At 49.7% G+C, this 26,998-nt stretch overlaps 1 protein-coding gene across 1 annotated transcript in view; it reads left to right on the forward strand.

The window, feature by feature from the left end:
* KAZN (kazrin, periplakin interacting protein) overlaps positions 1-13,255 on the forward strand; it is a 199,700-nt gene extending 186,445 nt beyond the window's left edge. The window contains exons 14-15 of the mRNA XM_011966784.1: positions 7,379-7,493; positions 9,701-13,255. Coding sequence (XP_011822174.1) covers positions 7,379-7,493; positions 9,701-9,865 — 280 coding nt within the window. The 3' untranslated portion in view covers positions 9,866-13,255. The remainder of the gene's footprint in view (positions 1-7,378; positions 7,494-9,700) is intronic.
* The last annotated feature ends 13,743 nt before the right edge of the window (positions 13,256-26,998 follow it).

Raw genomic sequence — 26,998 nt, forward strand, 5'->3', positions numbered from 1 at the left:
GGTCTATGGTTTTCCCTCTGTGTGACGTTTTTGTCTGATTTTGTTATTAGGGTAATAAAGGCCTCATAGCATGAATTAGGAAGTATTCTCCCCTTTTCTGGTTTTTGGAAAAGCTTGGAAGGTTTGGTGTTCATTATTCTTTAGACATTTGGTAGAATTCACCAGTGAAGGCCGTCTGGTCTTAGGCTTTTCTTTCTGGGAAGCTTTTTGACTTCTAATTCAATCTCTTCACTTGTTAGAGGTCTATTCAGATTTTCTATTTCTTCTTGAGGCAGTTTCAGTAGCTTATATTTTTCTAGGATTTTGTCCATTTCATCTAGGTTAGCTTATTTGGTGGCATGCAATTGATCATATACTTTTTATCTGATAATGCCTCTTATATGTAAAGTTGGTAGTCATATTCTCTCATTCACTCACTCCTGGTTTTAGTGATCTGAGTTTGAATTTTGTTCTTTTTTTTTTTTTTTTTTAATCAGCCTATCTAAAGGTTTGTTGATTTTGTTGACAGAGCCCAGATTTGACCATGGGACTCTCTAACGCAGGCCTGAGTGCTAAACCCCCAAACCACATGGAGTCTTAGGGAGCAGCTGGACCACTCCCCATGCTATGCAGGTGGGGAAACTGAGGCTTAAGGAAAAATTGTGCATGTATGGCAGGGTCCAGGTGTCCTGGGCTGCTCTTCCCTACTGGCAGGCTGACACCCAAGCTGTTCTCAAAGTGAGGCCCACAGACCCCTGCAGCAGAATCACTGAAGCTATTGTAAAATGCAGATTCCCTGGTCCTGCCTCAGACTTGCAGGACCAGTATCTGCTGACAGAACACAGGGATCTACATTTTTAGCATTTTGGGGTGGTTCTTACGGAGACAATGTTTGATAAGAATTCTATTTTAGACCAGGCATGGTGGCTCATGCCTGCAATCTCAGCACTTTGGAAGGCCGAGGAAGGAGGATGACTTGAGCCCAGGAGTTCAAGATCAGCCTGGGCAACATAGCGAGACCTTGTCTCTACTAAAAATTTAAAATATTACCTGGAGGTTGTGGAATGCACCATATAATCCCAGCTACTCAGGAGGCTGAGGCTGGGGATTACTTGAGCCCAGGAGTGTGAGGCAGCAGTGAGCTATGATTACGCCACTGCACTCCAGCCTGGGTAACAGAGCGAGGGTCCATCTCTACAAAACAGAAAAACAAAACAAAACCCTCTTCCAGGAGCCATGAATCAAAAGACACAGGGAAAAGCCTTTTCTCCTCAGAATTATCCCCTTTCCCTGACCTCCCTTCTGGAGCCACATGATCTGTAATAGACTTTTTTCTGAGCCCTGGAGAGATGGCTCTAACTAAATATTAGCAGGCATTCGTGTATCTGATTAAACCCTTGACCACCCACAAGGTGACAGGTGTGTTCAGGACTGTCTAAGACTAGTCAAGGAGCACCAGAGAAGGAACTGATGGGGACAAATAGGGTGGGTTCTTATGTTGTGGTAGGACAGGGACTCCTTTAAGAATGAGACGAAAGCAATGAACCTCCCAATGATAAGAGGGAAATGACTCTGTCCAGGCTCCACATTCACCAAGAGCTTATGGCTCCCAATATGACATCATCTCTAGCCTCCTCCCACAACTTTGACAATGCACATGACCCAAAGGCGCCAAGGAGAAGTCTCTGCCATGGTCTCATGGTATCTGCTTTGACACACACTGACTTGCTGCATCGCCCAATAAACCTTGGTCCAGCGCCAACAATGCACTGATCATAGGACTGTGCACTAAGGACCTGGAGAATAAAACCAGTGAGCAGGAAGGATGCAGTGAGGAGCAGAGGTTTCCCAAAGGCACCTGCCAGGGGATCGGAGGAGTCAAAACAAAAATTTTGATGAAAATGCATGATCAGTCCCCAAATGTGCCTTGAAGGCAATATGTCCTGTCACTAAAACAAGAGTCCAGGACAGGACACACAGAGGAGCAGGACTGGAACCATAACAGGACTGGAACCCAGGTCTGTACTCCTAGTCAGAAGCTCTTTCTGGAACTGATCTCTCTTCCCTGGGATCTAGGCTGGAATAGTGCCCCTCTTGCCATAAAAGCCACCCTCCACAGTCATTGAACACCTGCTGTGCATAGGCACTTGAGTGATCCATGTCCTGCTCTCACAAAGCTTACAGAGATGGGTGAAGACCTCATAGGTGGATGGTGTGGAGTTCCAGCCCAGGACCTGCTTCCACTCCAGGTTTTCTCTCTTTCCCTTTTTCAATAGATCTCTGAGGGTCTCTGCTCATCAAAGAAAGGCTTTGGCTCCCATCCAGGCAAGAAACTGGTTTCACAGACATCTAAGTGAAGACATAAATCCATCCAGAACGCCTTGTGGCACTCTAGCCCCAGGCAACCCAAGTTCAAACCCCAGCAGCACTAATCCTGGCTGTGTGACCTTGGGCAAGTTACTTAACCTCTCTGAACTGTACTCTCCTCATTTGCAAAATGAGTATAGTAACCAGTATCTGCCTCCCAAAGAGTTGATGGCAGGATGAGGTAAGACAACGTATAAAGCAATTGGCAAAGGAACCGGTACACCGTAAGACACCCAATAATATAAATATTAGTGATTTATTCCAAACCCACCCTTAGCCCCACCACTGCTGCCTCCCATTCCTCCTCTGCAGGGCAATGGCTGCAATGTGGGTTCGAGTCCCAGCATCACTGCTTTCTTGCTGTGTTGAACATGAGCTAGTGGTTTTAGGTTTTACCTCTCTGAGCCTCAGTTTCTTCCTCTGTAATATGGGAATATGACTCATACCAACCTTGTAGCATTGTTCCAAAGGTTCAGGGAGGCAAATTGTATGCAGCCTGCTTGAAACATAGATGCCCAGCAGGAACTGAGAGCTTCTGCCCCTGCCTTCATCTGGAGACAGAAGAATCTCCATGCAGTCAACAATTTCCTCTGGAGTAGCTGCCTGGGAGTCCCCTTCTGTCAGTTTGCTCCAGCGTTCTCATTAGCTTTTCAATGGAGAAGAACAATTCCATTACAAACTCAAATAGACTTGACCCTTAAACACAAAGAATAAGAGAACCTTGTCACCTGTCCCACCTCCTTGGCTGACAGGCTTCCCAAGACACGGGCGATGGAAAACATTTATTCTCCGGTCACTCAGCAGGCCACCCGAATGCGGGTGGAAGGACACATTGAGCTTATATGAGATTCTGCCCCACCCCACCCTCAAACCATCCCTGACCCATCACTGGACCAGCTCAGTGCCCAGAGGCGTGGGCCTATGTGCGATGGGGCCCAGCGGGGCCTTTGAGGATGCATTCTGGGTCCTCCACCATCATCGGTGTGATTTTAGGCGAAAACCTTACCTTCTCTGAGCCACGGTTTTTTCAGCTTGCAGTAAGGATGATCACCCCTTCTTCCCAGGGCTTTGCAGAGGGTTTGCTCAGCCACCGTGGCAAGGAGCTGACAGTGTGCCCAGCACACAGTGTGGCCCTCGAGTACTCTTTCCTTTCCATTCATTTTCTCCAGCACAGCGTCTTGTGCCTCTCCAGCCTTGTAAATCCTTGGTTAATGGGTTGAGACTCAATGTTCAAGCTGGCCCAGCTGGCAGAGGCTGACTCCTACCCCCCAACCTTCCTTCCTGCACCACGATGCCGATTTAGTGCCCGGGGTGCCCTGCATTGCCTCAGGAGATTCCAGTGAGATGCGCCATTCTCCACAACGTTCCCTCATCAAAAGTTCTCCTTCCAATGTACCATTTCCTCGAGGTCTAAGTAACTAGAAATACTTAATAGGTCGGTTCAAAGCTTCCAAAGACCTTGGCCCTGTGCTTGGCTTATCCCTGGAGCTTTTATGTTTTCATGGCATTTAATCCAAAGGCCTAGATGGGGGGATTTCAGCCACTGGGGAAAAAATGAGGAGGGAGGATATTTTGGCACAGTGGAGGCCAAGGTCACGCCGTACTTCCCTGTCTACAGAAAGACAACCACTTTCTATGGATAGGGTAGTTGTTTAGACCAGGGCTGGCCAGGCACAGTGGCTCACACTTGTAATCCCAGCAGTTTGGGAGGTCAAGGCCAGTAGATCACGTGAGCCAGGAGCTGGACAACATGGCAAAACCCTGTCTCTACCAAAAATACAAAAATTAGCTGGGTGTGGTGGCATGCACCTGTAGTCCCAACTGCTTGGGAGGCTGAGGTGGGAGGATCATCTGAGCCCAGTAAGCCAAGATTGCACCACTGCACTCCAGCCTGGACAACAGAGCGAGACCCTTGCTCAGAGAAGAAAAAAGACGAGGGCTGCTTACTGGACTTTATTGTACAGATAAGGAAACTGAGGCCCAGTAAGGTGTTCTACTTGCACCAGAACATATGGAGGGAACGGCTGAGCAGGAACTCCGACCAGGTTTGTGTCCCCAAAGCCTTGGTTGGCCACAGTAAGATGTAATTGTAGCAATTACTCTTGCTATTGTTACACAGAGCTTAATATTTGTGTGTGTGTATATGTATGGGTATGTGTGTGTGTAGATATGTGTGTATTTGTATGTTTGTGTATTTATATGTGTGTATATGTGTTTGTGTGTATATGTGTGTATGTGTATGTTTGTGTATATGTGTTTGTGTGTATATGTGTGTATTATCTGTGTGTATGTGTGTTTGTGTATATGTGTGTGTTTGTACTTTTGTGTGTCTGTGTGTATACGTGTGTTTGTGTATGTGTGTGTATATGTGTGTTGTAGGTGTATGTCTGTATGTATATGTGATGTTTGTGTATGTTTGTGTATGTATTTGTGTGTGTGTGTATATGTGTGTATGTGCATGTGTGTGTGCTTGTGTGTATGTGTGTGTGTATGTTTGTGTATGGGTGTGTGTATGTATTTGTGTGTTTGTGTGTATGTGTGTGTATGTTTGTGTATGTGTGTATATGTGTGTGTGTATGTGTGTATGTGTAGGTGGTGTTTGTGTATGTGTGTGCTTTTGTGTATGTGTGTATATATGTGTATGCGTGTGTGTATGCTTGTGTATGTGTGTATATGTATGTGTGTATGTATTTGTGTGTGTGTATTTGTGTGTCTGTGTATTTGTGTATGTGTGTGTGCATATGTGTGTTGTGTATGTGTGCATGTTTAGGTGGTATTTGTGTATGTTTGTGTGTGTTTGTGTATGTGTATATATATGTATATGTGTATGTGTGCTTGTGTGTGTATATGTGTGTGTGCATGTGTATATATATGTGTGTATTTGTGTATGTATTTGTGTGTGTGCATATTGCATATTGTATGTGTGTATGTTTGTGTGTATGTGTGTGTATTTGTGGTGCATGTGTCTGTTTATTTGTGTATGTGTGTGCACATATGTGTTTGTATTTGTGTATGTATTTGTGTGTTTCTGTTTGTATGTGTTTATGTGTATATTTGTGTATGTGCGTATGTGTTTGTGTGTATATGTGTGTTTGTGTGTATGTGTGTGTATATGTGTATATGTATGTGTGTGTATTTGTGTGTGTGTGTATTTGTGTGTATATGTTTTTGTGTGTGCATATGTGTTTGTGTGTGTGTGTGTATTTGTGTGTATCCCCTCATTTAGTCCTCACAGTGACCTGAGGAGGAAGTTCTGTTATTAACCCCACTCTGCTCAGCACACAGCCCAGGCTATGCCAATGCTAAGGCATCGAGCCAGGCTGCTGACATGGAGCCCACACGTACGACCACTGTCCTACCCTAAATCCCAAGATGGGAAGGCCGTGGTCTAGACCTTGATCCCAGAGGCCCAAGTTCAATTTCCACCCCTGCCACTGGGTGTCTTGTGTATCTTCAGACAAGACATACCCCCTCTTTGGTCTTCTGTCTCTTCTTCAGTGAAAATAAGAGATGGGACCCCTGAGGCTCTCCCAGGCTCATTTGACTGCTCGTGTTCCATGAGCTGGGGCTCCAGCACCCCTCTGTACCAGAGAGCAAACAGCCAGCTGCCTGAGTTTACATTTTGTGGCTTCTGCAATTACAGCTGCTTCCCTACCAGACCTGGGGAATCTCGTCTCCAGGTGGAGGAGAGGGGCGCCATTCATGAAGACCTCATTTCCTGACCCACCACTGAGCAAGGGCCTCCCTGTTATGTGGAAGCCTGTGGAACCCGTGGGTTTGAGAACGTAGCTCATTTGCCATTCAATCAGTGCTGTCTCCTACACACCACTCCCCTCCCTTGAACTTTCTCAGCAAAATTTGCCCCAGAAGACGAAGAACTTCTCTGAGGCAGCTTAAAGGATGCTAGAAGGTTCTTTTTTTTTTTTTTTTTTTTGAAACAGGGTCTTGTGCTGGAGTGCAGTGGCACGATCTCAGCTCACTGCAACCTCCACCTCCCAGGTTCAAGTGATTCTCCTGAGGTTCAACCTTAGCCTCCGAGTAACTGGGATTACAGGTGTGCACCACCATGCCCAGCTAATTTTTTTTTTTGTATTTTTAGTAGAGATGGGGTTTTGCCATGTTGACCAGGCTGGTGTCGAACTCCTGGCCTCAAGTGATCCACACGCCTTGGCCTCCCACGGTGCTGGGATTACAGGCGTGAGCCACCATGCCCAGCCTAGAAGTTTCATTTCTTTTAATGAGTCTACCTCCGTGGTGACTTCTGGCTCCAGGCCAGCCCTCTCGTCCCAACTCTGTTTATCTACAGCATTGATATGCAGACTTTTTCTGTGAAAGGCCAGATAGTGAATATGTTAGGATCTGAGAGCCATATGATCTCTGTCAAAAGTCTACAACTCTGTCCTTATAGCAAGACAGCAGCCATAGACAACACGCAAGCAAATGGGTACAGCTGAGTTCCAATAAAACTTTATTTATACAATCAGTCTGCCAGCTGGATTTGACCTGCAGGCAGGCTGTAGTTGGCCAAATCCTATTCTAACAGAAGCTTCAATGCTTTTGCACAAAGAAGAGAGTCATGGGGGCAATTTCAGGCAGAAAGTCAGGTGGGCGACACAGATTGCAAATTCTGAGCAGGGGAGACTCCTCATGCTTCTCCAAGCACAGCTAATTAGCTATCATGCTGAGATACTCATCTCGAGTCTGCTGCAGTAAGGTTCGCAGTACACCGAAGAGTTGAGAGCAAGACTTTGGAGTATCGGAGGCCTGTTTCTGTCGCTTACAGCTGTGTCGTCTTGGGCAAATTGCTTGCTGTCTCTGGCCTCCTTTCCCTTGTCTATAATGCTGGGCTGGCAGTCCCAAGTCCCAGGCATGTTGTGAGAATCACACTTCTTAAGTGCTGAGCACAAGGATGGCATGTGAGAGGTAATCAGTCGGTCTCAGCAGCTCTGGTCATTGTCACCAATGGACGTGTGTATGTCTCTGGGGAAGTGACTGAGCCTCCCCTGCTGACTCAAAATGGGCCTCCCCCCAGCTCCACAGGCATCCGGGAGGCTGAGCGTTTTGGAACGCCCCCTGGCAGGGCCTCCAGCGTCACGCGGGCAGGAAAGGAGGAGAACAGCAGCGGCCTCAAGTACAAAGCTGGCCGGGTAAGTCACTCGACGGGTTTGCCTGTGGATCCTGCACGCCTGGGAAAGGTCTTTTTTTCTCCTCCCAGCTGCAGGTCTTTTTTCCTCCTCACAGGAGCTCTGTGGCTCCTGTGTTGGCCTGTGAAGGTGGAGTGCCAGGCCGGGTCACGGGGGCATCCAGGACGTACCTTCAAGGAACCTTCACGATGCTTTGGGTACAGTGCACAAAGCCCCCGCAAGGCTTCGAGTAGCGCCTGGATCTCAAAGTGCAGGTCTCACCTGCCTGCATCAGAGTCACCTGGGACTATTACTGAACATGCAGATTCTGGGACCCACCATGGCCTCCTGGAAAAGGAGATCTCTGGGGTGAGGTGGATCCTGCATTCAGCCAGGCTGCCCAGAGGGTTCCAGCGCAGCCCCAAAGTCTGAGCCCCGATCACTGATTTCGATTTGGGACTTCAGTGACCTGACCAATAGCAAAGATGAACCTCTGGTGACTCCAACCAAACAGTATGAAAACACATGCAATTCAGGTCCGATTGCACAGACTCCAACTGACACAGATTCCTCAATGGAAATGCACAGACACAGATGGCAGAACTGGGTAATCCAAAACGTCTTCCATTTGAAGAATGCATGATCCCCATTCATTCATAAACGTGAATACATTGCCACTTTACCCTTAAGAAGCTCCATTCTAGAACATGCATTCTAGTAATTGGGACTAATATTGCCCCCAAAGGAGCGAAAATTTGTTTTGGTGGAGGTTGGGGGTGGAGGCAGTGGCAAAAATTCTTATTCTATGTAAAAGCACAAATGTACATATGGTACACAAGCAGAGGCGTAGTATGTCTGTGGCATTAAAATTTCACAGCAGGAGTGCAATTAGGAAAAAACTGTCTAAAAAGTCTCCTTAGGGAGCAATAATAATATAAAAAGAAGATCGGGAAACACTGGTCTGGAAAGAAACGCAGTCAAATAAAGAGTTACAAAGCACTAATGTGACTACTTTAACACAGAGATGTGTGCAATAAGAGAGAAGTATTTTTGAAGGCCTACTGTGTGTGATAATAATAGTTGAGAGAGGTATTTTGAAGGCCTACTGTGTGTGATAATAACAGTTAAGAGAGAGGTATTTTGAAGGCCTACTGTGTGTGATAATAATAGTTAAGAGTATTTTGAAGGCCTACTGTGTGTGATAATAATAGTTAAGAGAGAGGTATTTTGAAGGCCTACTGTGTGTGATAATAGTTAAGAGAGAGGTATTTTGAAGGCCTACTGTGTGTGATAATAATAGTTAAGAGAGGTATTTTGAAGGCCTACTGTGTGTGATAATAATAGTTACGTGTCATCAAGTATTTACTCGGTGCAAGCACTTGCTATGTGCTTTGCAGATGGGACTTGACTTTTTTTTTTTTTTTTTTTTTTTTTGAGACAGGGTCTCACTCTGTCTTTCAGGCTAGAGTGCGGTGGCGTGATCTCAGCTCACTGCAACCTTTGCTTCCTAGGTTCAAGTGATTCTCATGCCTCAACCTCCTGAGTAGCAGGGATTATAGGAGCTCGCTACCAAGGCCGGCTAATTTTTGTATTTTTAGGAGAGGCTGGGTTTCACCATGCTGGCCAGACTGGTGGGACTTTACTTTTTACAACAAACCTGGGAGTTAGAAACTACTATTCCCATTTTGTAGCTGAGAAAATGGGCTCAGAGAGGGGAAGTGACTTGTCCAAGGTCACACAGCTGGGAAGTGGCAGAGCAGGGATCTGAACCTGGGTCTATGAGTCTCCAAAACGCACATTCTTTCTGCCACACCAGGCTGTCTAGAATATTCCTCCTTGACTTGGGAGTGCAGTCAGACCTCACGGGCCTGCTCAGACATTCTCACAGGTAGTCTCCAGGACACACTTCCTCAACTCTCCACCCACCAAGGAGGAAAGAAGGAGGCTTTTGTGAATCAGGAATAATCAGACCGATGATATTTGTCCTCACCTTGGTAACCAGCTGAATCCTTCCGGGGGCGGGGGGACACAAAGCTCTCCCCTAATGGTCATTCACAGACTCCCCTCAGCCTCCCTGAGCAGGGAGTATTATTACTAATAGGGGGAGCACACACAGGTTAAGTGAGTTACTCAATCACACAGCAATTAGAATTGGAGACCTTTCCCAGAACTTCATTCTTAATTCCTGTTTCTCTTCTTCCTGCCCTTTGATCACATTCTTGTCTTCTCAGCTGCCCCTGGGGAAGATAGGAAGGGGCTTCAGCAGCAAAGATCCCGATTTCCATGATGACTATGGCTCTCTTCAAAACGAAGACTGCGGAGACGATGACGCCCAGAGCAGGCTGGAACAGTGCCGTCTGGAAGGCTACAACAGCCTGGAGGTCACCAACGTGTAAGGAACGGGTGGCTCCACCAGACCCTACGTGAGAGACCCAGGAAGGAAGAGAAGCCAGATGGCCCCAGGTGCCGTTCCCACTGTACATAGCAGCCGCAGGCTGAGGATGTCCCCTGCTCCTGGGCAATATCCCAACAGACTCTGTGGTTTCAGCTCCACAGCTCCCAGGAGAGAGAAGACACCAGCCCACCTGTCTTGGGTGGGCCATAGACTTTCCTGCTCAACTGGAGATTGGCCCAGAGGACCTGTCACAGTGTCCAGCCCTGCCTCCATCCAGGATACACAGGCTCCACCTCAGAGTGACCATCACTGGAGCAGCCAAGCAGTCCCTGGAGCCTTAAACTGAGCTGCCAAGGTGGGAAGAGGTCCACAGTTTCCCAAAACCCCCTTCTGGGGGAACAGGGAGGCCCCAGCCTCACACACCAGCACCCAGTGCATTGGCAGAGCCAGTGCAGGAAGTGCTGCCTCTTGCTAAGACATCGGACAGGGCGGGGGTTGGGGGACTCTCGGCTGCAGCATCCTTACCCTCCCTGACTGAGAACTTGGGTCCTGACTTCTCTCGCTGAATCTCTCTTGGGAGAATGCAAAATGGGGGCTGATCATTCCTTCCACCTGAAAAGCTCTGTGACACATGGGGGTGGACGTATGGAAGAGCTGTTCGCTGATCCACCCAGGAGTGGCTACGCTGAGTGGGGGGCCGGTGAATGATCTGTGCAGGGGTGGGGCTTAGCAGCCACATTTCTAGGAGATGCAGATATCCTATCACCAGAATGAAAGCTATTGGGACAACAGGATCAGGGATGACCGATGGCCCCATATGGTGAATCTCTGGCCTGTGACTTGGCTTTGTTGAACCCAATGACAATGGTATGGAGTGTGGTGATGAGTTTGGGGTCTAGGGCAGGGAAATGCTTGACATTGTTAACCCAACAAACCTTTGTTGTGATGTCCCTGTCACCTGAAACATAGGTGACATAGCTCACCAATGTCCTAACCGAGACACAAACTCCGCAGAGCAAAATCATTCGGTGTTGGTGGGGAGAACCCCAGCCCTTTTCTTGACCTGCCACTGTTATGCTGTGTGGCTTCTTCCCAGTGGCCTCACCTCTCTGTGCCTCAATGTCTTCATCTATGATACTTCTGGTTCCCTCCCAGGGACATCGTGAGGATTAACACTTGCTAATATCTGTAACACACTTTGTAACCTCTCAGGAGACAATGGGAAGTTATGGGGTAGCTAATTTCCCATTTACAACACAGAAATGACATAGAGCTAGTTCTCTCCAACTGTTTTGGTTGGAGCAGTGTGCGAAAGGAAGAAAAGAAATGTTTAATGTTCAGACCTGCCAAGAGGCCCCCAACAGGGCTCAAGAAACATATAAATCCCATGAGCACAGCCTTGAAAACCAGTTTGACCCAAGCCTTCGGGCTTCAGTTCATTGACCGGATGACAGCCACGTGATGATTAGGGAAGGACGGATGCATTGCTGTTCTACTTACACATCGGGTTATCAAAGCGAGTCTCTTGTTGGAACCATGATGCTTGATCTCCTTTGAGGCCGTTTGCACTGGGGCTTGAGTTTCCAAGATTCACAACAGGTGTCAGCCTCTGAGAACCCTCAAAGCATGTGTTCTTCAACCTGGCAAATTGTTTCCTCTCATGGGGGAAGCCGAGCTCTGATGAACTTGAGAATTACACCTCTCTCATGCCGAAGACCATGGTGTTCCCCCTAACCACAGCCTTTCTTGCTATCTGAGACCAAATGTCTAGCTGGTAGACAGGTGGATATTTGGCCTCCTAAGGACACACTTCTGATCGTGGGCCCCAGGTGGCGAATCTCTGGCATGTGGCTTGGCTTTGTTGAGACTCCAAATTCCATTATCTTCATGACATTCAGCCTCATCCATAGGGTCCTGAAGCTGCAATCCACAGTTCAGAAAGGAGAGGTGAGACCTCCCTCCAACCTGGTGCCACAGGTCACTCCCAAGCCACATCTAGCCTGGACAAGCTGGGACCCCAGAATCTGCCTTTTGGGAGGCAGCAATGGCAGCGCGCCCAGGCAGGCACTTATTCCTGCAGAGTGAGCCAGAATTGTAGCAGGGCACTTGAACGCAGAGCTGATGATTTGAAACCAGCGTTCACCTAAGTTGTCAGAAATGGCCACTTACATGGTTCGATCTTGCTGGGGACAAGTGGACAACTGGGGGTCACTGGCAGAGATGGAATTACATGAAACATTCACAGCAGGAGGCCAGCAGGCCTGGGGCAACACGGGCAACCGCCAATGTCTCTTTTGGTTTAAATTATGCCATCATATCCCTCTTTCACCCATGAGGCTCCCCATCCCTGACAGCCAGGTGAGCATTTGGAGCTGGTTTCTCAACATGAGGATGGGTTGGTTGGTAAATTAACAACCTCCACAGTGTCAGATTGGGTGAGCTTTGTCTGCTGGAAAAACCCAAAATATCAGCTCTGCTTCAAGGGTGGACAAGAACAGAAGGCGGAGACTTGGCAGAGAGACTCGAGTTGATTGTCACAGGCTACAGAGGGGCCAGCTCCAGGACAGTGGCCCGCTACATCCTGTCCGAGCAGCCCGAGTGTGGTCTTGGTCCCTGCAGGGCGATGTGGCATCTGGACCTGGGGACAAAGTGGATGTGCTTCTTGGAAAGCTGTTGCAGCCTGTACCTGTGGGTGCAGAAGGCACCTGCCCGGTAGACTCTCAGCTTTCTCACCCCCAGGAGCCTCTGCGAAGCCCCTTTGTCCTTGGCTGAGCGGGACCTTTCTTTGAGAAATCTGTATGTCTGTCAGCATCGCTGTTTTCAGACCTCAGGCTGCAGAGAAGGGAAGAAGCCACACAATAATCTGGACCCAGTAAAGTGGAGAGAAGGGCGTCTCTACACAGCCCGGCCAGGGAGGAGGGCCCCAGAACAGGGATCCAAAAGCTTGACGTCACTGAACAGGGCTGGGTCCTGGCAGAACAGGAAGATTTGGCCAGAGGTGACCTCAGCATTCCCTCCAGGGGCACCCAGGCCTCTCTGACCTGGGGGGAAGAAGGCCCATGCTCAGGCCCACCTCCCCCTTCCCATCAGAGCCCATGCGTCCTGGGCACCACCACTTCCACTCTGCATTCCGAGGCTCCGGAGGGCTCTTCCTGCTGTGAACGGAAAGGAGAAGAAACCCTGTGGGCAATGGCAGCCTCTGAGTCTGGCATTCTTGCCGATGGCTGGCCAGCGAGGAGAATCTCCCGAGCCCTGACACACGCAGGCCTTTTGTGGCTGCAGAGGAAATGGGATGGCTCTGAACAAAGACGCGGTTCCTAGGGCTGTGGCCCCAAATCACTTCCCCGAGAGTGAATTTTAACACTGTAACAATAAATACTACTGCACAGCACTTTATGGCGGAGGGGGCTTTTTTCTGTGTTTTCTCATTTAGTGTTGCCAGCAGCCTCTTTGTGAGATTATGAACCCATTTCATAGATGGAGAAGCTGAGATCGGAAAGGTGGAGGGGCTTGCCCAGCTCTGTAAAGCTAAGACATCCCGGGGCAGGGACCCCAACCCAGTCCATCTCCCTCCAAATCCCAGGCTCATCCTCACAATTACACACTCTCCCAACCCTCGCCCCCCGCAATGTTAGTGAAACCCCCTTCCCCCACCTCCCAGCATAGGATTTACCTTAGCAGGTAGCATCACTCAAAATGCAATTCAGGTGCACTCGGAGTGTCTAGAAAAGTCCCTGTGGGGGCACTGCCTTCTGCCCCGGGAACTTGCAGTAGGAGGGGACACCTGACAAGTCCCCTCCCCTTGTGTCATTTGTGTCACTCTGTCACTCCTCCTGGGGGCACTTACATCTTCAGATTGCTGGGCTGGATCTCTAGCGGTGGGACCCCAGGCGCCCTGGCAGGTGCTCCTCGGACTGCCCCAAGCCCTTGGATCATCTGGTGGGGAGGTATTTGGGGAGTGCAGGTGCAGTGTGGGAATTCTAGAGTCCCACCTGAGATCAGCATTTCCAACAAGCTTCCAGGTGCTGCTGCTGGTCCAGCGATCTCACGTCGAGTTCCAAGGTCATGGCACACAGATGGGCCTTCCTAGCACAGCCCTAACCACACAAGGTAGGGGCTGGTCTGTGGGCTCCACTCAGGTATCCGAACAGCCCTGATGGAGCCCCACCTCCCCAAACCAGGCTGTGTGCTTCTCATGGGGCAGGAACCCAGTCGGACGCCCTGCCCATTGCTCATGTCGGCAGGGGCTGAGCACTCTGGAAGTGTGTATTAAATGGGGAGGACACGAGAAAGTTAGAAGACGCTAAAAGACAGACTGGGGACGGCCAGTTTCTCTAGGCTGACCACAGATACTGTATTAGCCAATCCTCCTGGGAACCAGGGCTGGTCCTTGGTGCTGGAGATCCAGTGAGAGAACTTACACAGGCCATGAAGGGAGATAAGAAACACACCAGTGGCCAGGGTGATTGATTTCAGATAGTGACAAGTGTGATCGGGACTTCAAGTAGAGGGCAGGGGATCCTTGAGGATTTTTGAACTGAGATCTAAATTCTGAGGAACCAACCTTGCAAAGATCTGGGGGAAGACCATCCCAGGCAGGCAGGCAGTCCCTGAGCTAGATGCTGGGGACAAAAGGGTGAAAAAATCCTGCCCAACCACTATCCCCTTGGTGGGGAAGACAGACATAAATTAAATAATCCATCAAGTGTCTCTGCCAAGTGTCATTGTGGTCTAAGTCTCTCTTTTTTTTTTCTTTTGAGATGAAGTCTTGCTCTGTCACCCAGGCTGGAGTGCAGTGGCAGGATCATAGGTCACTGCAGCCTCAATATCCTGGGCTCAAGCAATCCTCCCATCCCAGCCTCCTGAGTAGCTGGGACTACAGGCATGTCACCATCACCACACCTGATTTTTATTTTTATTTTTTTTGGTAGAGGTTTCACTGTGTTGCCAGGCTGATCTTGAACTCCTGAGCTCAAGTGATCCCCCTCAACATCGGCCTCCCAGAGTGCTGGGATTACAGGTGTGAGCCACCACAGCCAGACAACTATAGTAAGTCTTGACAGCAGAGGTAAGCTGGTAGTCAGAGGGCTTTTCATATCTTTTCACATGGGGATTTAACATAGAAAAGAAGGTGAGGCCTGGGTGGACGGGAGTTCAGCAGGTGGAGAGGATTCTAGATAGCATGGGCAGTGTGTGCAAAGGTCCTGTGGTAGGAGGGGCAGAGCCCCACGGCTACAAAGAACTCCCTGAGGCTGGAGTGCTGGGGGTGAGGGGCTCATCTCCTGAGGGTAAAGAAGGGGCGCCAGGCAGCAGATCCTCTGCTGGGCCTCTGCCCCCTCCCAGGACCCTCGACCTGGCTCCTGTGCATCTGTGTCATCCTGGATGTAATGAGTACTTCCTAAGTGCTACACCCGGACGTGAGGCCCCGCCTTCTGTAAACGGTTCGCTCTTTCCCTTTGCTCTGGCTCATGGCTAAATCAGATTTATCAGGCTACAGCCCAATGTAATGGACCCATGAGGTGGCACTAGGGTAGCCAGGGCACAGCTGATTGGCCGCCAACTAAGATGTCAGGTAGAATCTATCCAAGATGTCTGTTTTCAGCCACGCTGGTTGCAAGATGTGCTGCTGATTCCCAGTGGTAGGGAATGAATCCGGAGAGTAGCTTCATCAAGCCGGTGGGAAATGTCTAGCTCCCCTCGATTCACTTGAACCCGGCAGGGCTTCTTTCTGTGGCTGATCTCCAGCACCCTGGGCAGCCCTGGCATTGAGGGGTGTCAAGAAAGGAAGACCCAGCCCCCAGGGAAGGGTAGAGCTTCATGCGAGGTGGAGGTGAGGGGCTGGGTCTCCCTGAGTCTCTCTAAGCCTCACAGTGCCCCCCAGGAGGAAAGAGCTGAGTCCTCATAATTGGCAGCTAAGATTCTGTGCGTATGTTTGTTCCAACCACTTACTGTATGCTGAGGCTTTGCACAAGTATCTCTTTTAATCCTAAAACCATCCCGATGGGTTCATGCTATTACTATTATACTGACGAGAGTCGGTGAGTGAAGGAACTCTCCCAAGTGTTCACTGCTAATAGAGCCAGAACTTGAACTCTGGCTGCATTAACCCTAGTCTGCCAGGCCCTGTCCCCTCCAGCTGCCTCTCAGATGGGGACTTACATCCCAGAAGGGCTCCTCAGCAGAGCGCAGATGGATCAGTTCATCTCGGTGTTTGACTAATTGCCCTTGAGGAGTCTTACGCAGTCCCACCCCTCTCCCCGCAACATCTCTCTGGACCACAAGGGATCTCCGCTGAATTCCAGAGGCTATCATTTGGGTTTCCTCTGAGACATTCCACATTCTCACTTTTGCATTACGGTAATTTGTGGGAAGTCTGTAGGGACTGTGACTGCTCCTGGACCACATTTCCCAGTGTCCAGCACACTCTTGTTGTCTCTTAAGCAAATGAACAGAGAAACATATACAAATTCAAAGAGCAACAGCTGCCCATGCAAGACGCTACCCTGCTGTGCCGGCCAATATGGCAGCCACGGGCCACATGTAGTTACTCAAAGTATGAATTAAAATTAAATTAGAATTTAAAACTCTGTTCCTCAGTCACACTAGCCACATTTCAGGTGCTCTGTAGCTACAGGTGGCTAGTGGGTGGCTACTGTACCAGACAGCACAGATACACAACATCCTCATTGTCACAGAAAGTTCCATGGAACTGTGCTGCCTCGTAGCATCCAGAGGGAATTGAGTTTACTATACAAGCCCTGCCCTCAAGAAACTTCCAATCTGGTTCAGGAGGAAAAAAAAAGTAAGGCTCCAGGAAAACATAGATAGATACGCAAAATACTGAAGCGCTGGTAGAATTTCTATATGAGCCAGTGATATAGTTCCAATATTTGTCCCCACCCAAATCTCATGTAGAATTGTAACCCCCAATGTTGGAGGTGAGGTCTGGTGGGAAGTGATTGCATCATGGAGGCCGATTTCTAACGAGTGGTTTAGCACTATCCTCTTGGTGCTAGCCTCGTGACAGTGAGTGAGTTCTCGCGAGATCTGGTTGTTGTAAAAGGTGGCACCTTCTCCCTACTTTCTCTCTCTTGCTCCTGCTTTTACCATGTGATGTGCCTGTTTTCCTTTTGCCTTCCACTGTGATTGGAAGCTCCTTGAGGCCTCCCTAGAAGGGGATGCCGGCACTATGCTTCCTGTACAGCCAGCAGAACCACGAGCCAATTAGACTTCTTTTCTTGTAACTTACCCGGTGTCAGGGATTTCTTTATAGCAATGCAAGAATGGCCTAACACAGCCAGTGGCCAGTGACTGAAACCCCACTCAAAGAATGGTTTGAAAATACAATAAACGGAAATGAAGCAGCATATGTAAAGAACAGTCAAGGTCAACAGCTGGCTTTGGACACAGCTGGTGCCAGGGTGTCCGATGATGCTTTCAAGACGCTCAGTCTTCTTCACCTCTTGGGTTTGCTCTCCTCTACACCAGTTAATTCTTGGACAGATTGTCCCCATTTGTTGGCAAAATGGCCACAAGATAAACACTGTCTCAGCCAGCAACCCCTGCACAAGAGAGACCCTCTCGCCAGGTGGTTCTAGCAAAGTCTCAGGGTGGAATCCCACTGACTTGGATAGGATTGCAAGCTGACCAAGGGTGGAGTCAGCCCGCTCAGGCCTCATGGGCTGAGGACACAATGCATGTACTGATTTTCCAGCTCTTAAGAGGTGATAGAACAGCAGCCCAAGAGTGCCCTGCGGCTCTTAGGACTTGCGAAGCCAGTGGATCCTCTAAAGTGGCCTGGCAGAGGCCTCCTCTTTACCAATACAGGCTTCCTCTCCCCTGCACGTGGGGCTGGGCAGGCAGACTCCAGGGGAGAGGAGCCCCCTGATATTCAGACAGGGGAAAGAACTTAAGACCAAGCACCCAGCAGCTCACATAAGTGCCAGAAACAGAACTGAGAATTCAGGAACATCCAACCTTGAACTGAGGACTAATAAGCAACAATACTGATTGGCTCATCAGACTGTCCTTTACGCCACTATTTCTCAGTGAGCACTACTGACATTCTGGGCCATTTTTGTTTCGTTTTGTTTTGTTTTAATTTTTGTAGAGACAGGATCTCGCTTTGTTGCCCAGGTTGGTCTCAAACTCCCGCGCTCAGGCAATCCTCCCACCCTGGCCTCCCAAAGTGCCGGGATTACAGGCATGAGTCACCGCATCAAGCCCAGATCATTCTTATAGGATGTTTAGCAGTATCCCGGGCCTCTACTCACTAGATGCCAGTAACAACATCTGTCTACCCAGTCAGGACAACTCAAAATGTCTCCAGACATTGCCAAATGTCCCCGGGGGAACAAAATCATCCCTGATTGAGAATCACAGCTGTGTGTGGTTTTGCCCATTTAATCTCCACAACAATCTCAGATAAGTGTTGTTTTCCTCATTGGATAGATGGGAAACTGAGGCACGGAGTGTTCCATAGATTTTCCAGTGTCCCACCCTGGTGAGTGGCAGGTAGGACCTCAGCCTCAGCAGACTGGCTCTCTGCGGAGTCTGGGCTCAAACCCACTGGTCCATGACAGCCCTGGCCCTAAAGCTGGCTGGTCACACCCAGCTGTTTACAGTAAGATTTCCTGAAGCCAGATGTCCCCAGGGTGGAAAAGATCTCCTCATTACTAAGCACTGCACGGTTGGAAGCTGGATCCACCCCCTCTGCCTGGAAGAATATTGCTCTGTAAATTATAGGTTTAAAGGGTAAAGACAGCCCCATCGGCCCGTGAGCTCCTGACTTAAAACAAGGTAATAATTTAGGGACTTAGAAAGGTCTGGTTCGGTGAGTACTTATAGTAGCTAATCTTGCACCACACCTGCATCATCATCACCTTGTTTTTTTATTTTTTAATTTAATTTTTTTTTTTTTTTTGAGACAGAGTCTTGTTCTGGTGCCCAGGCTTGAGTGCAGTGGCGCAATCTCAGCTCACTGCAACCTCCGCCTCCCAGGTTCAAGCAGTTCTCCTGTCTCGGCCTCCTAAGTAGCTGTGACTACAAACATGCAACACCACACCTGGCTAGTTTTTTTGTATTTTTAGTAGAGACAGGGTTTCACCATATTGGTCAGACTGGTCTTGAACTCCTGACCTTAGGTGATCTACCTGCCTCAGCCTCTCAAAGTGCTGGGATTACAGGCCATCATTTAAAAAAAAAAAAAAATAGACAATAGGAAACAACCAGGACATTTTGGAAACTTGCCCACGTCCAAATTGGGCAAGTGATTTGGGCCCTGCCGCTAATACAGCACATTAGTGGCGGTGCCTGGCAGCAGCTGGGTGTGCCAGCCTTCCTCCCCTTCTAACCAAGGTTGGAGCTGGAAGACCTGGTGGGGCTGACTGTCACCCAGACTCTGCCACATACACCAGGCTGTGTGACGTGGGGCCAACTCCTTACCCTGTCTGAGCCTTGGTGGAGTTGGAGCAGATGTTCTCTGAGGTCTTTTCCTGGCTCTGAAGTGGTAGGTTGGGTGAGGAATGGAGGTCTGAGCCGGGTGGACAAACCAGGAGGGGCCCCTGTTCCTCCACGTCCCACCTCAAGTCCTAAAGAAGGAAGAAAAAGAATAGACACCCTCCCATCACCATGACGCCACATGGCCGTCGCCAGCCACCACCACTCCACACACTCACAGGGACCCGCCTGCCTGCGCCCCCACCGCAGCCGGGGACCTCCCCGTGGGAGGCCGCCTCGCGCCTGGTGGTTTGGATTTCATGGGAAATTCCTGGGTGGGAATGAATCAGGATGGAGAGGAGAAATGCTGGGACCACTGCCTCCCAATTGGCTGGCCTCAGGGAACTGCTCCGCCCCGACTCTGTGAAGTCCTTGGAGGTGGGGGTGCCGCTGATCTCGGTACCCTTAGGATCCTGCTGCCCCCACCTCACCCCCAACCCCGCCTTCAGGGAGGTCGCAGGATCCTGGCTGGACCAATCCAGCGCTGCAGCCCTGCCCATGATGAAAGGCCCAGGAGTAGAGTCCAAATCTGAGAGGCGAAAATCAGAATCCTTCCTGACAGGGCTCCGAATTGCAGGTGGAGGTGAGCTGCCGCTTTCCTTCGGATCTTAAGCTGTACGATGGGTCCTAGAGCTGCAGGCTGCCGCATCCCACCCGCAAGGAGATGCCTGAGAGAATGGGGCCCACCCAGAGGCGGATACCTAGATGGGGGAGGAGGGCAAAGATAACTGATCTACTGTCAGATCCAATCGTCTCCAAGGCCACGTCCACCCCTGCTTTCTGTGGTTTGGTTGTGACACGCTAACCACCACCACCCTGCCATTCCCATTTCTCTGTCTTAGTTTGCTAGGGCTGCCATAATCAAGTGTCACAGGCCACTGCGCTTGCACAACAGACATGGACTCGCCTATGGTCCTGCAGGCTGGAAATCCAACCTCAGGGTGCCAGCAGGGTTGGCTTCTTCTGAGGCCCCTCTCCTTGGCTTGCAAACGGCCATCTTCTCCCTGTGGTCCATCTATGGTTGCCTCTCCACGTATGTGTGTGTCCAAATGGCCTCTTCTTATAGGTCAGTAGTCATGTTGGATTAGGGCCCACCCATCCGACCTCATTTGAATTTAATTACCTGTTTAAAGATCCGATCTCCAAATACGCCCTTAGGTACTCCACATCTGAATTTTGAAGGCATGCAATTCAGCCCGTAAGAATCTCACACACTACTCCCATCACCAGCTAAAGACAACTAGAATTGGATTCCACATGCTTGATTGGAGAAGATTCCCAGGTAGGTGACCCACCGTCCACTTGACTGGAGAAGATTCCCAGGTAGGTGACCCACCGTCCACTTGACTGGAGAAGATTCCCAGGTAGGTGACCCACCGTCCACTTGACTGGAGAAGATCCCCAGGTAGGTGATCCACCGTCCACTTGACTGGAGAAGATCCCCAGGTAAGTGATCCACTGTCCACTTGACTGGAGAAGATCCCCAGGTAAGTGATCCACTGTCCACTTGACTGGAGAAGATCCCCAGGTAAGTGACCCACCGTCCACTTGACTGGAGAAGATCCCCAGGTAAGTGACCTACCGTCCACTTGACTGGAGATGATTCCCAGGTACGGGATGCACCGTCCACTTGACTGGAGAAGATCCCCAGGTAAGTGACCCACTGTCCACTTGACTGGAGATGATTCCCAGGTACGGGATCCACCGTCCACTTGACTGGAGAAGATCCCCAGGTAAGTGATCCACTGTCCACTTGACTGGAGATGATTCCCAGGTAAGGGATCCACCGTCCACTTGACTGGAGATGATTCCCAGGTACGGGATCCACCGTCCACTGGCCTTGACACTGAGGTGACTCCCAGGCTTTCTCCCAGCTTCTACGCCACACACATGCTCACACACCTCTCGCCTGCATTTTACGGACTGTATCTGCGTTACACAGAACAACTTGGAAGCATGAAAGAATCCTACATTCATCTTTTTTTTTTAATTGACCCGGTCTTGCTTCTAGAGATAAGTAACCAAGTGCCCCCATTTTTCCAGGAAAAAGACAAGGAGTTACTATTTTTTTTTTATTCTTTTCTCTTCTTTTCTCCATTTCTCCCTGTTCTCCACTTCCTACTTAGCTCTTTAGAAATGCAATTATAGCCTTTTACCTCCTCTTCACCACACACTGCCTACAGGACAAGTTCACCTAACCATGTGCTTAGAATCTCCAGAGCAAAACTCTCACCCACCAGGAGGTTGCCTCGATAGATAACAGTTGATTGACGACCCAAAGTATGCCCATGAAGATGCCAACTTGAGTCCCAGTAAATAAGGCACCAAGGTAGCATGTGGACCACCCCCACTCCCCCACTCACTTCCACCCCTGTGTGGGCCCCTTTTAAAAGCACTCCTCTTCTGCTCCAAAGGCAAGGCGGAACCCTTAAGGCAGGAAGCCTGTACTTCTTTCCCTATGCTAGCTTTGGAATAAAAAGTCACTTTCTTTACTCTCTTGTTAATTAGCCTCTGCAAGTGGCAAGCAACTGAATCTGCATTTTGGTTACAATGCCGTTCCCTTGAGCCTGTGACAGCTGCGGAGTCAGAAGCCAGGCTGCTTTTGTGGGCAAGTTATGGCTCTGTGTCTCCTCACTGCCAAGCCACCATCTGGATGCCCCAGGACCATCGTCCCTCTTTTGGTTTCCTCACAGGGTTTCCACATGGCTCTTTTCTGGCCAGGCTCCTCTCCAGGACCACTCCAGTTCTAGCTCAGGATAGAGAGCAACCCAGAGCCGAGAGGATGGAGCCAATGCCACCCTGACAGCACAGAGCCCTGGTACAGTTGCTGCAAGATGCTCTTCCAGGAGCCTCGCAGAGACAGATGGGCATGCAACTGGTGTCCGCGAACACCTGGAGCAAGTCTTATCAAAGTTGCTTCCATCGTTTATTCATTCAACAAACACTTGCTGGGTGTGTGCCTTATGCCAGCACTATGTGAAATAGATCTACTGACAAAACAGTCTCTGGCCTGAAATGATGCACAAATACATATATATCATGTCAGCAGGTGCTGTGAAGAAAAGAAACACAAACAAAGCAAGAGTGAAAGAGTCCAGGAGACGCATGTTAGGTGCGCAGGTTCATTTGGTTTTGTGGTCATTTACCCCAACAAACTCCAGCATCGAGGCCACCAGAAGCTTCAGACTGGCTTGCTAAAAATTTAACTTTGCAGACACCCTCTTGGTGACACAAGAGTGAAGGCCCTGGGGTGGAGTCCTCACTCACGGGAAAGCCAGTCCATGTTACTGACATCAGTCTCCAAACCCAAGCAGAAAGTTCCTCTGAGGCTGGGCTCCTCAAGACCACCCTGACTATTCCAACCACATCCAGAACCAGCTCTACTATTATTGGCATAATAGCTGCCTAGTTTAAATCGGGCCCAGACCTGACATCACTGCCTATGTCTGTGTAACCACAGGCCTAAGACGCTGGCTCTTTTTTCTAATACATAGATGTGGGTACAGACATGTGTGCCTCTATGTGCCAAGTATGCACATAAATATACAAATAAATATTCCTGCAAATGCTCATCTGCATGTTCCCCAAATCAGGTCACATTCCATGCAGGACATAAGTGCCACAGTTGGGAACCACTGCTTTATGGCACCCAACAGATTTCTCAGGCAGCATTGGCCTGCAGGCTCCTGTGGCTGTGAGCTCACTGTACTGAGTCTGCCTGTGCCTTTCTTAGTTCCAGTTGCTCACAGGGACTTCCTATCACTCTACCTCCCGGTCCCTCTTCCATGTTGACTCTCTGTTATTTGTTTTGTTTTGTTTTGTTTTGGGGAGACAGAGTCTTGCTCTGTCACCCAGGTTGGAGTGCAGTGGCACGATCTTGGCTCACCGCAACCTCTGCCTCCTGGGTTCAAGTGATTCTCATGCCTCAGCCTCCTGAATATCTGGGATTACAGAAGCCCGCCACCACGCCCGGCTAATTTTTGTATTTTTAGTAGAGACAGGGTTTCGCCATGTTGGCCAGGCTGGTCTCGAACTCCTGACCTCAGGTGATCCACCCACCTCAGCCTCCCAAAGTGCTGGAATTACAGGCGTGAGCCACCGCGCCTGGCCTGTTATGTTTTTTAAGCAGCATAAATGCCTCCCTCCCAAAACATCTCCTTCCCCCAACCCCATTACAGACCCTCAAGCCTTACTCCATGCCCCTTGTCCTTCTTCCATGGTCTCCCCTTCCATCTCCTCCTTCTCTGGACAATCCTCTCATAAAGACATCACTGAAATAAGGACACAGTGCTCCCAAATAGACCCAAGCAGTGGAATTGCAATACAGGGCCCATTTCCCAAGGGCCAGGCCCTGTGCCCTTTACTTGCGATCTACTTGAGTCCTTGCTGTAATCCTGGCAGACAGGTACTCTTATCCCTACTTTACAGAGGCAGGAAAAAGTTTAGACACTGGCCCCAGGTCACATAACTAGTAATATCAAAAGTAGGATTTGAACGCAGATGTTTTTAACTGCTATCCTCCCTTAACCTGGACTTTATGTTTCTAGTAATATGACCGACTATTGTATCAGCTTTTAAAATAATCTACATCCCACAGTTGCCTCATTTATCTTGCAGGCAGCTGAATTGGTGGTGTTCAAGTCAAGCTGCTTACAAGAGTCACTGGAGTACTCTTGTTAAAAATTCCAATTTCTAGGTCCTACTCCAAAGTCAATAATCTAGGGTTTTGACATAGGGCCTGGGGAATCTACATGTTAAAGCTAAAATGTTTATTTCCAGGCCTCGGGATTTCTGATTCACTAGGTGTAGGGTGAGTCTGGAGCCTATGTAGTTTTTAACCTTCCTTTGGTGATTCTGTGGCACGACCAGGGGCTTGGGACCACGGCCCTGGGATGGACGGCTCCACTACAGGCAGCGCCTGGGCCATTATAGCTTGCAGTCCCAGAACTCGCCACTAGACGGCAGGACAATACGCCCCTCACCAGCCCAGCCCAGCTCAGCTCAAGAAGGACCAAAGCAGCTTAGGCCACCCAGAGATCCAGGCCCAGTAGACAAAGTTTCAGGTGGGCAGGGCCCCCCACCATTCCTGCCAGCTCTCTGCAATCCCAAAGGGTGGTTTTTGGTGGGGAAATGGCTTTTGTTTTTTTCCTCCACAGGACGCCAGAAACATCAGTGGAGTTGGCAAAATTTGAAAGCTGGCCTCAGGACAAATAAAACCTGTTAACCCACCCAGATTCCCTTCCAGCCAGGAGGCCCGGATCCTGAGCCCAGCACGCTGTGAGGATGATAGACCACCCAGCAGGAGACAAGCTGAGGAATGGCCTGATGCCAGGCACGAGGTCTTCCTCTGTGTGTGCAGCTCCAACATGAAACGGCAGCTTTCTCTCTTCTTTTGAGGGGTGGCAGGCAGGTGGTCTCCTGGAGTAAAACCGCAGGACCACAGGACCACGTGGGCAGCCCCAGGGAGTCAGACACACACGTGGGAACCTCGAAGCACAACCCTGAACATCGCTTTGTCCAGCCGCCTGCCTCCTCTTCATGTTCCTACAGGATTAATGAGCCTTCCTCCTGGCACCTGGGCATGCGGGAAGCACCTCCTCCTCTGGGTGCCAGGACCCCCCCAGGGACAATCAGGCAGCCAGGTGTGGCCTGTGGAAAAGGGGAGGCCCTTGGGTCACATGAAAACAGATTCAAGGACCGGGCGCAGTGGCTCAAGCCTGTAATCCCAGCACTTTGGGAGGCCGAGACGGGTGGATCACGAGGTCAGGAGATCAAGACCATCCTGGCGAACACAGTGAAACTCCGTCTCTACTAAAAAAAATACAAAAAACTAGCCGGGCGAGGTGGCGGGCGCCTGTAGTCCCAGCTACTCGGGAGGCTGAGGCAGGAGAATGGCGTGAACCCGGGAGGCGGAGCTTGCAGTGAGCTGAGATCCGGCCACTGCACTCCAGCCTGGGCGACAGAGCGAGACTCCCATCTCAACAACAAAAAAAAAAAAAAAAAAAAAAAAAAAAAAAAAAAGAAAACAGATTCAAGGAAGGACCTGTCTCTTATACACATCTAGATGTGTATATGTGGTCAGTAGAATGATGGATACCCAAAGAGGCCCATACCCTGGTCTCTAGAACCCGTGACTGTGATACCTTACATGGCAGAGGGAGCTAAGGTTGCCGGTGAGATGATTGTTATGCATCAGTTGACCTAAAAATAGGAAGAATATATGGATTAGATTATCCAGTGGGCCCAATGTAGCCACAGGGATCCTTAATACTGGGTGAAGGAGGAGAAGGAAGTGGGTCAGAGGTAAATGTGGCAACTGAAAAGGTCAGAATGCCACGTGAGAAAGACTCAGCTTCCATTCCTGGTTGTGAAGATGGAGGAAGGCGCCACAGGCCAAGGAGTGCTGGCAGCCTCTCAGTGCTGGAAAGGACAAGGAAACAGATTCTCCCTAGAGCCTCCTGCAAGGGACGCGGCCCTGCTGACACCTTGATTTTAGCCCAGTGAATCCCATGTCATATTTCTGGTCACAGAACTGTGCAAGAATAAGCCACCAAATTTGTGGCAATCTCCTACAGCAGCCACAGGAAACTCACGCACTGGGCAAGGTGGCTCATCAAGGTGGGTAACATTTGATCGTTGTGGACGAGGCTGGGTGAGGTAGAGTAACGTGTGGGACTCACACTGCTGGTGTTAAAAGATAAACGGTGGCACATAAAAAAGTTAAAGAGTTTATGGCCGGGCACGGTGGCTCACGCCTATAATCCCAGTACTTTGGGAGGCTGAGACGGGCAGATCACGAGGTTAGAAGATCAAGACCATCCTGGCTAACACAGTGAAACCTTGTATCTACTAAAAATACAAAAAATTAGCCAGGTGTGGTGGCGGGTGCCTGTAGTCCCAGCTACTCAGGAGGCTGAGGCAGGAGAATGGTGTGAACCCAGGAGATGGAGCTTGCAGTGAGCCAAGATCACACCACTGCACTCCAGCCTGGGTGACAGAGTGAGACTCCATCTCAAAAAAAAGAAAAAAAAAAAGTAAAGAGTTTATTCCTGATCCTTGTAAACAGAACAGCTCTATAATCACTGCTAAAAGAAGAAACCCTCAAAGCAGAGGTTGTCAAACAATGCTCCATGGAACCCCAAAGGGCAATGAGGAACCCCCAAGCAAGCTCTCTCTAGGGGAAAGAGAGCCATGGCTCAGCCCTGACCAGGAGGGACTTCTCAGCAGGCCAGAGAAGCTCGCCTGTCATCAGCCCCTGCCCCTCCCTACCAGCCCAACCAAAAGAGATCAGGCTTCACCCAGGGTCCTGCCTTCAGGGCTGGTGCCACCACTTCTGCAGGTCACCTGCATGACCTGGGCCTAGATGATGACCCAATCTCAGTTGCTTTGTCTGGAAAAGGGGCACGGAAGCAGCTGTCCTCTTGTCTCCCTGGGCTGCTGGGGGATTGGATGAGACCCACGTAAAAAACCCTTTAAATACCACTCACTGGCTGGGCGCGGTGGCTCAAGCCTGTAATCCCAGCACTTTGGGAGGCCGAGACGGGCAGATCATGAGGTCAGGAGATCGAGACCATCCTGGCTAACACAGTGAAACCCCGTCTCTACTAAAAAAAATACAAAAAACTAGCCGGGCGAG

This window comes from Mandrillus leucophaeus, unplaced genomic scaffold, assembly GCF_000951045.1.
Source record: "Mandrillus leucophaeus isolate KB7577 unplaced genomic scaffold, Mleu.le_1.0 Scaffold773, whole genome shotgun sequence".
Lineage (NCBI taxonomy): Eukaryota > Metazoa > Chordata > Mammalia > Primates > Cercopithecidae > Mandrillus > Mandrillus leucophaeus.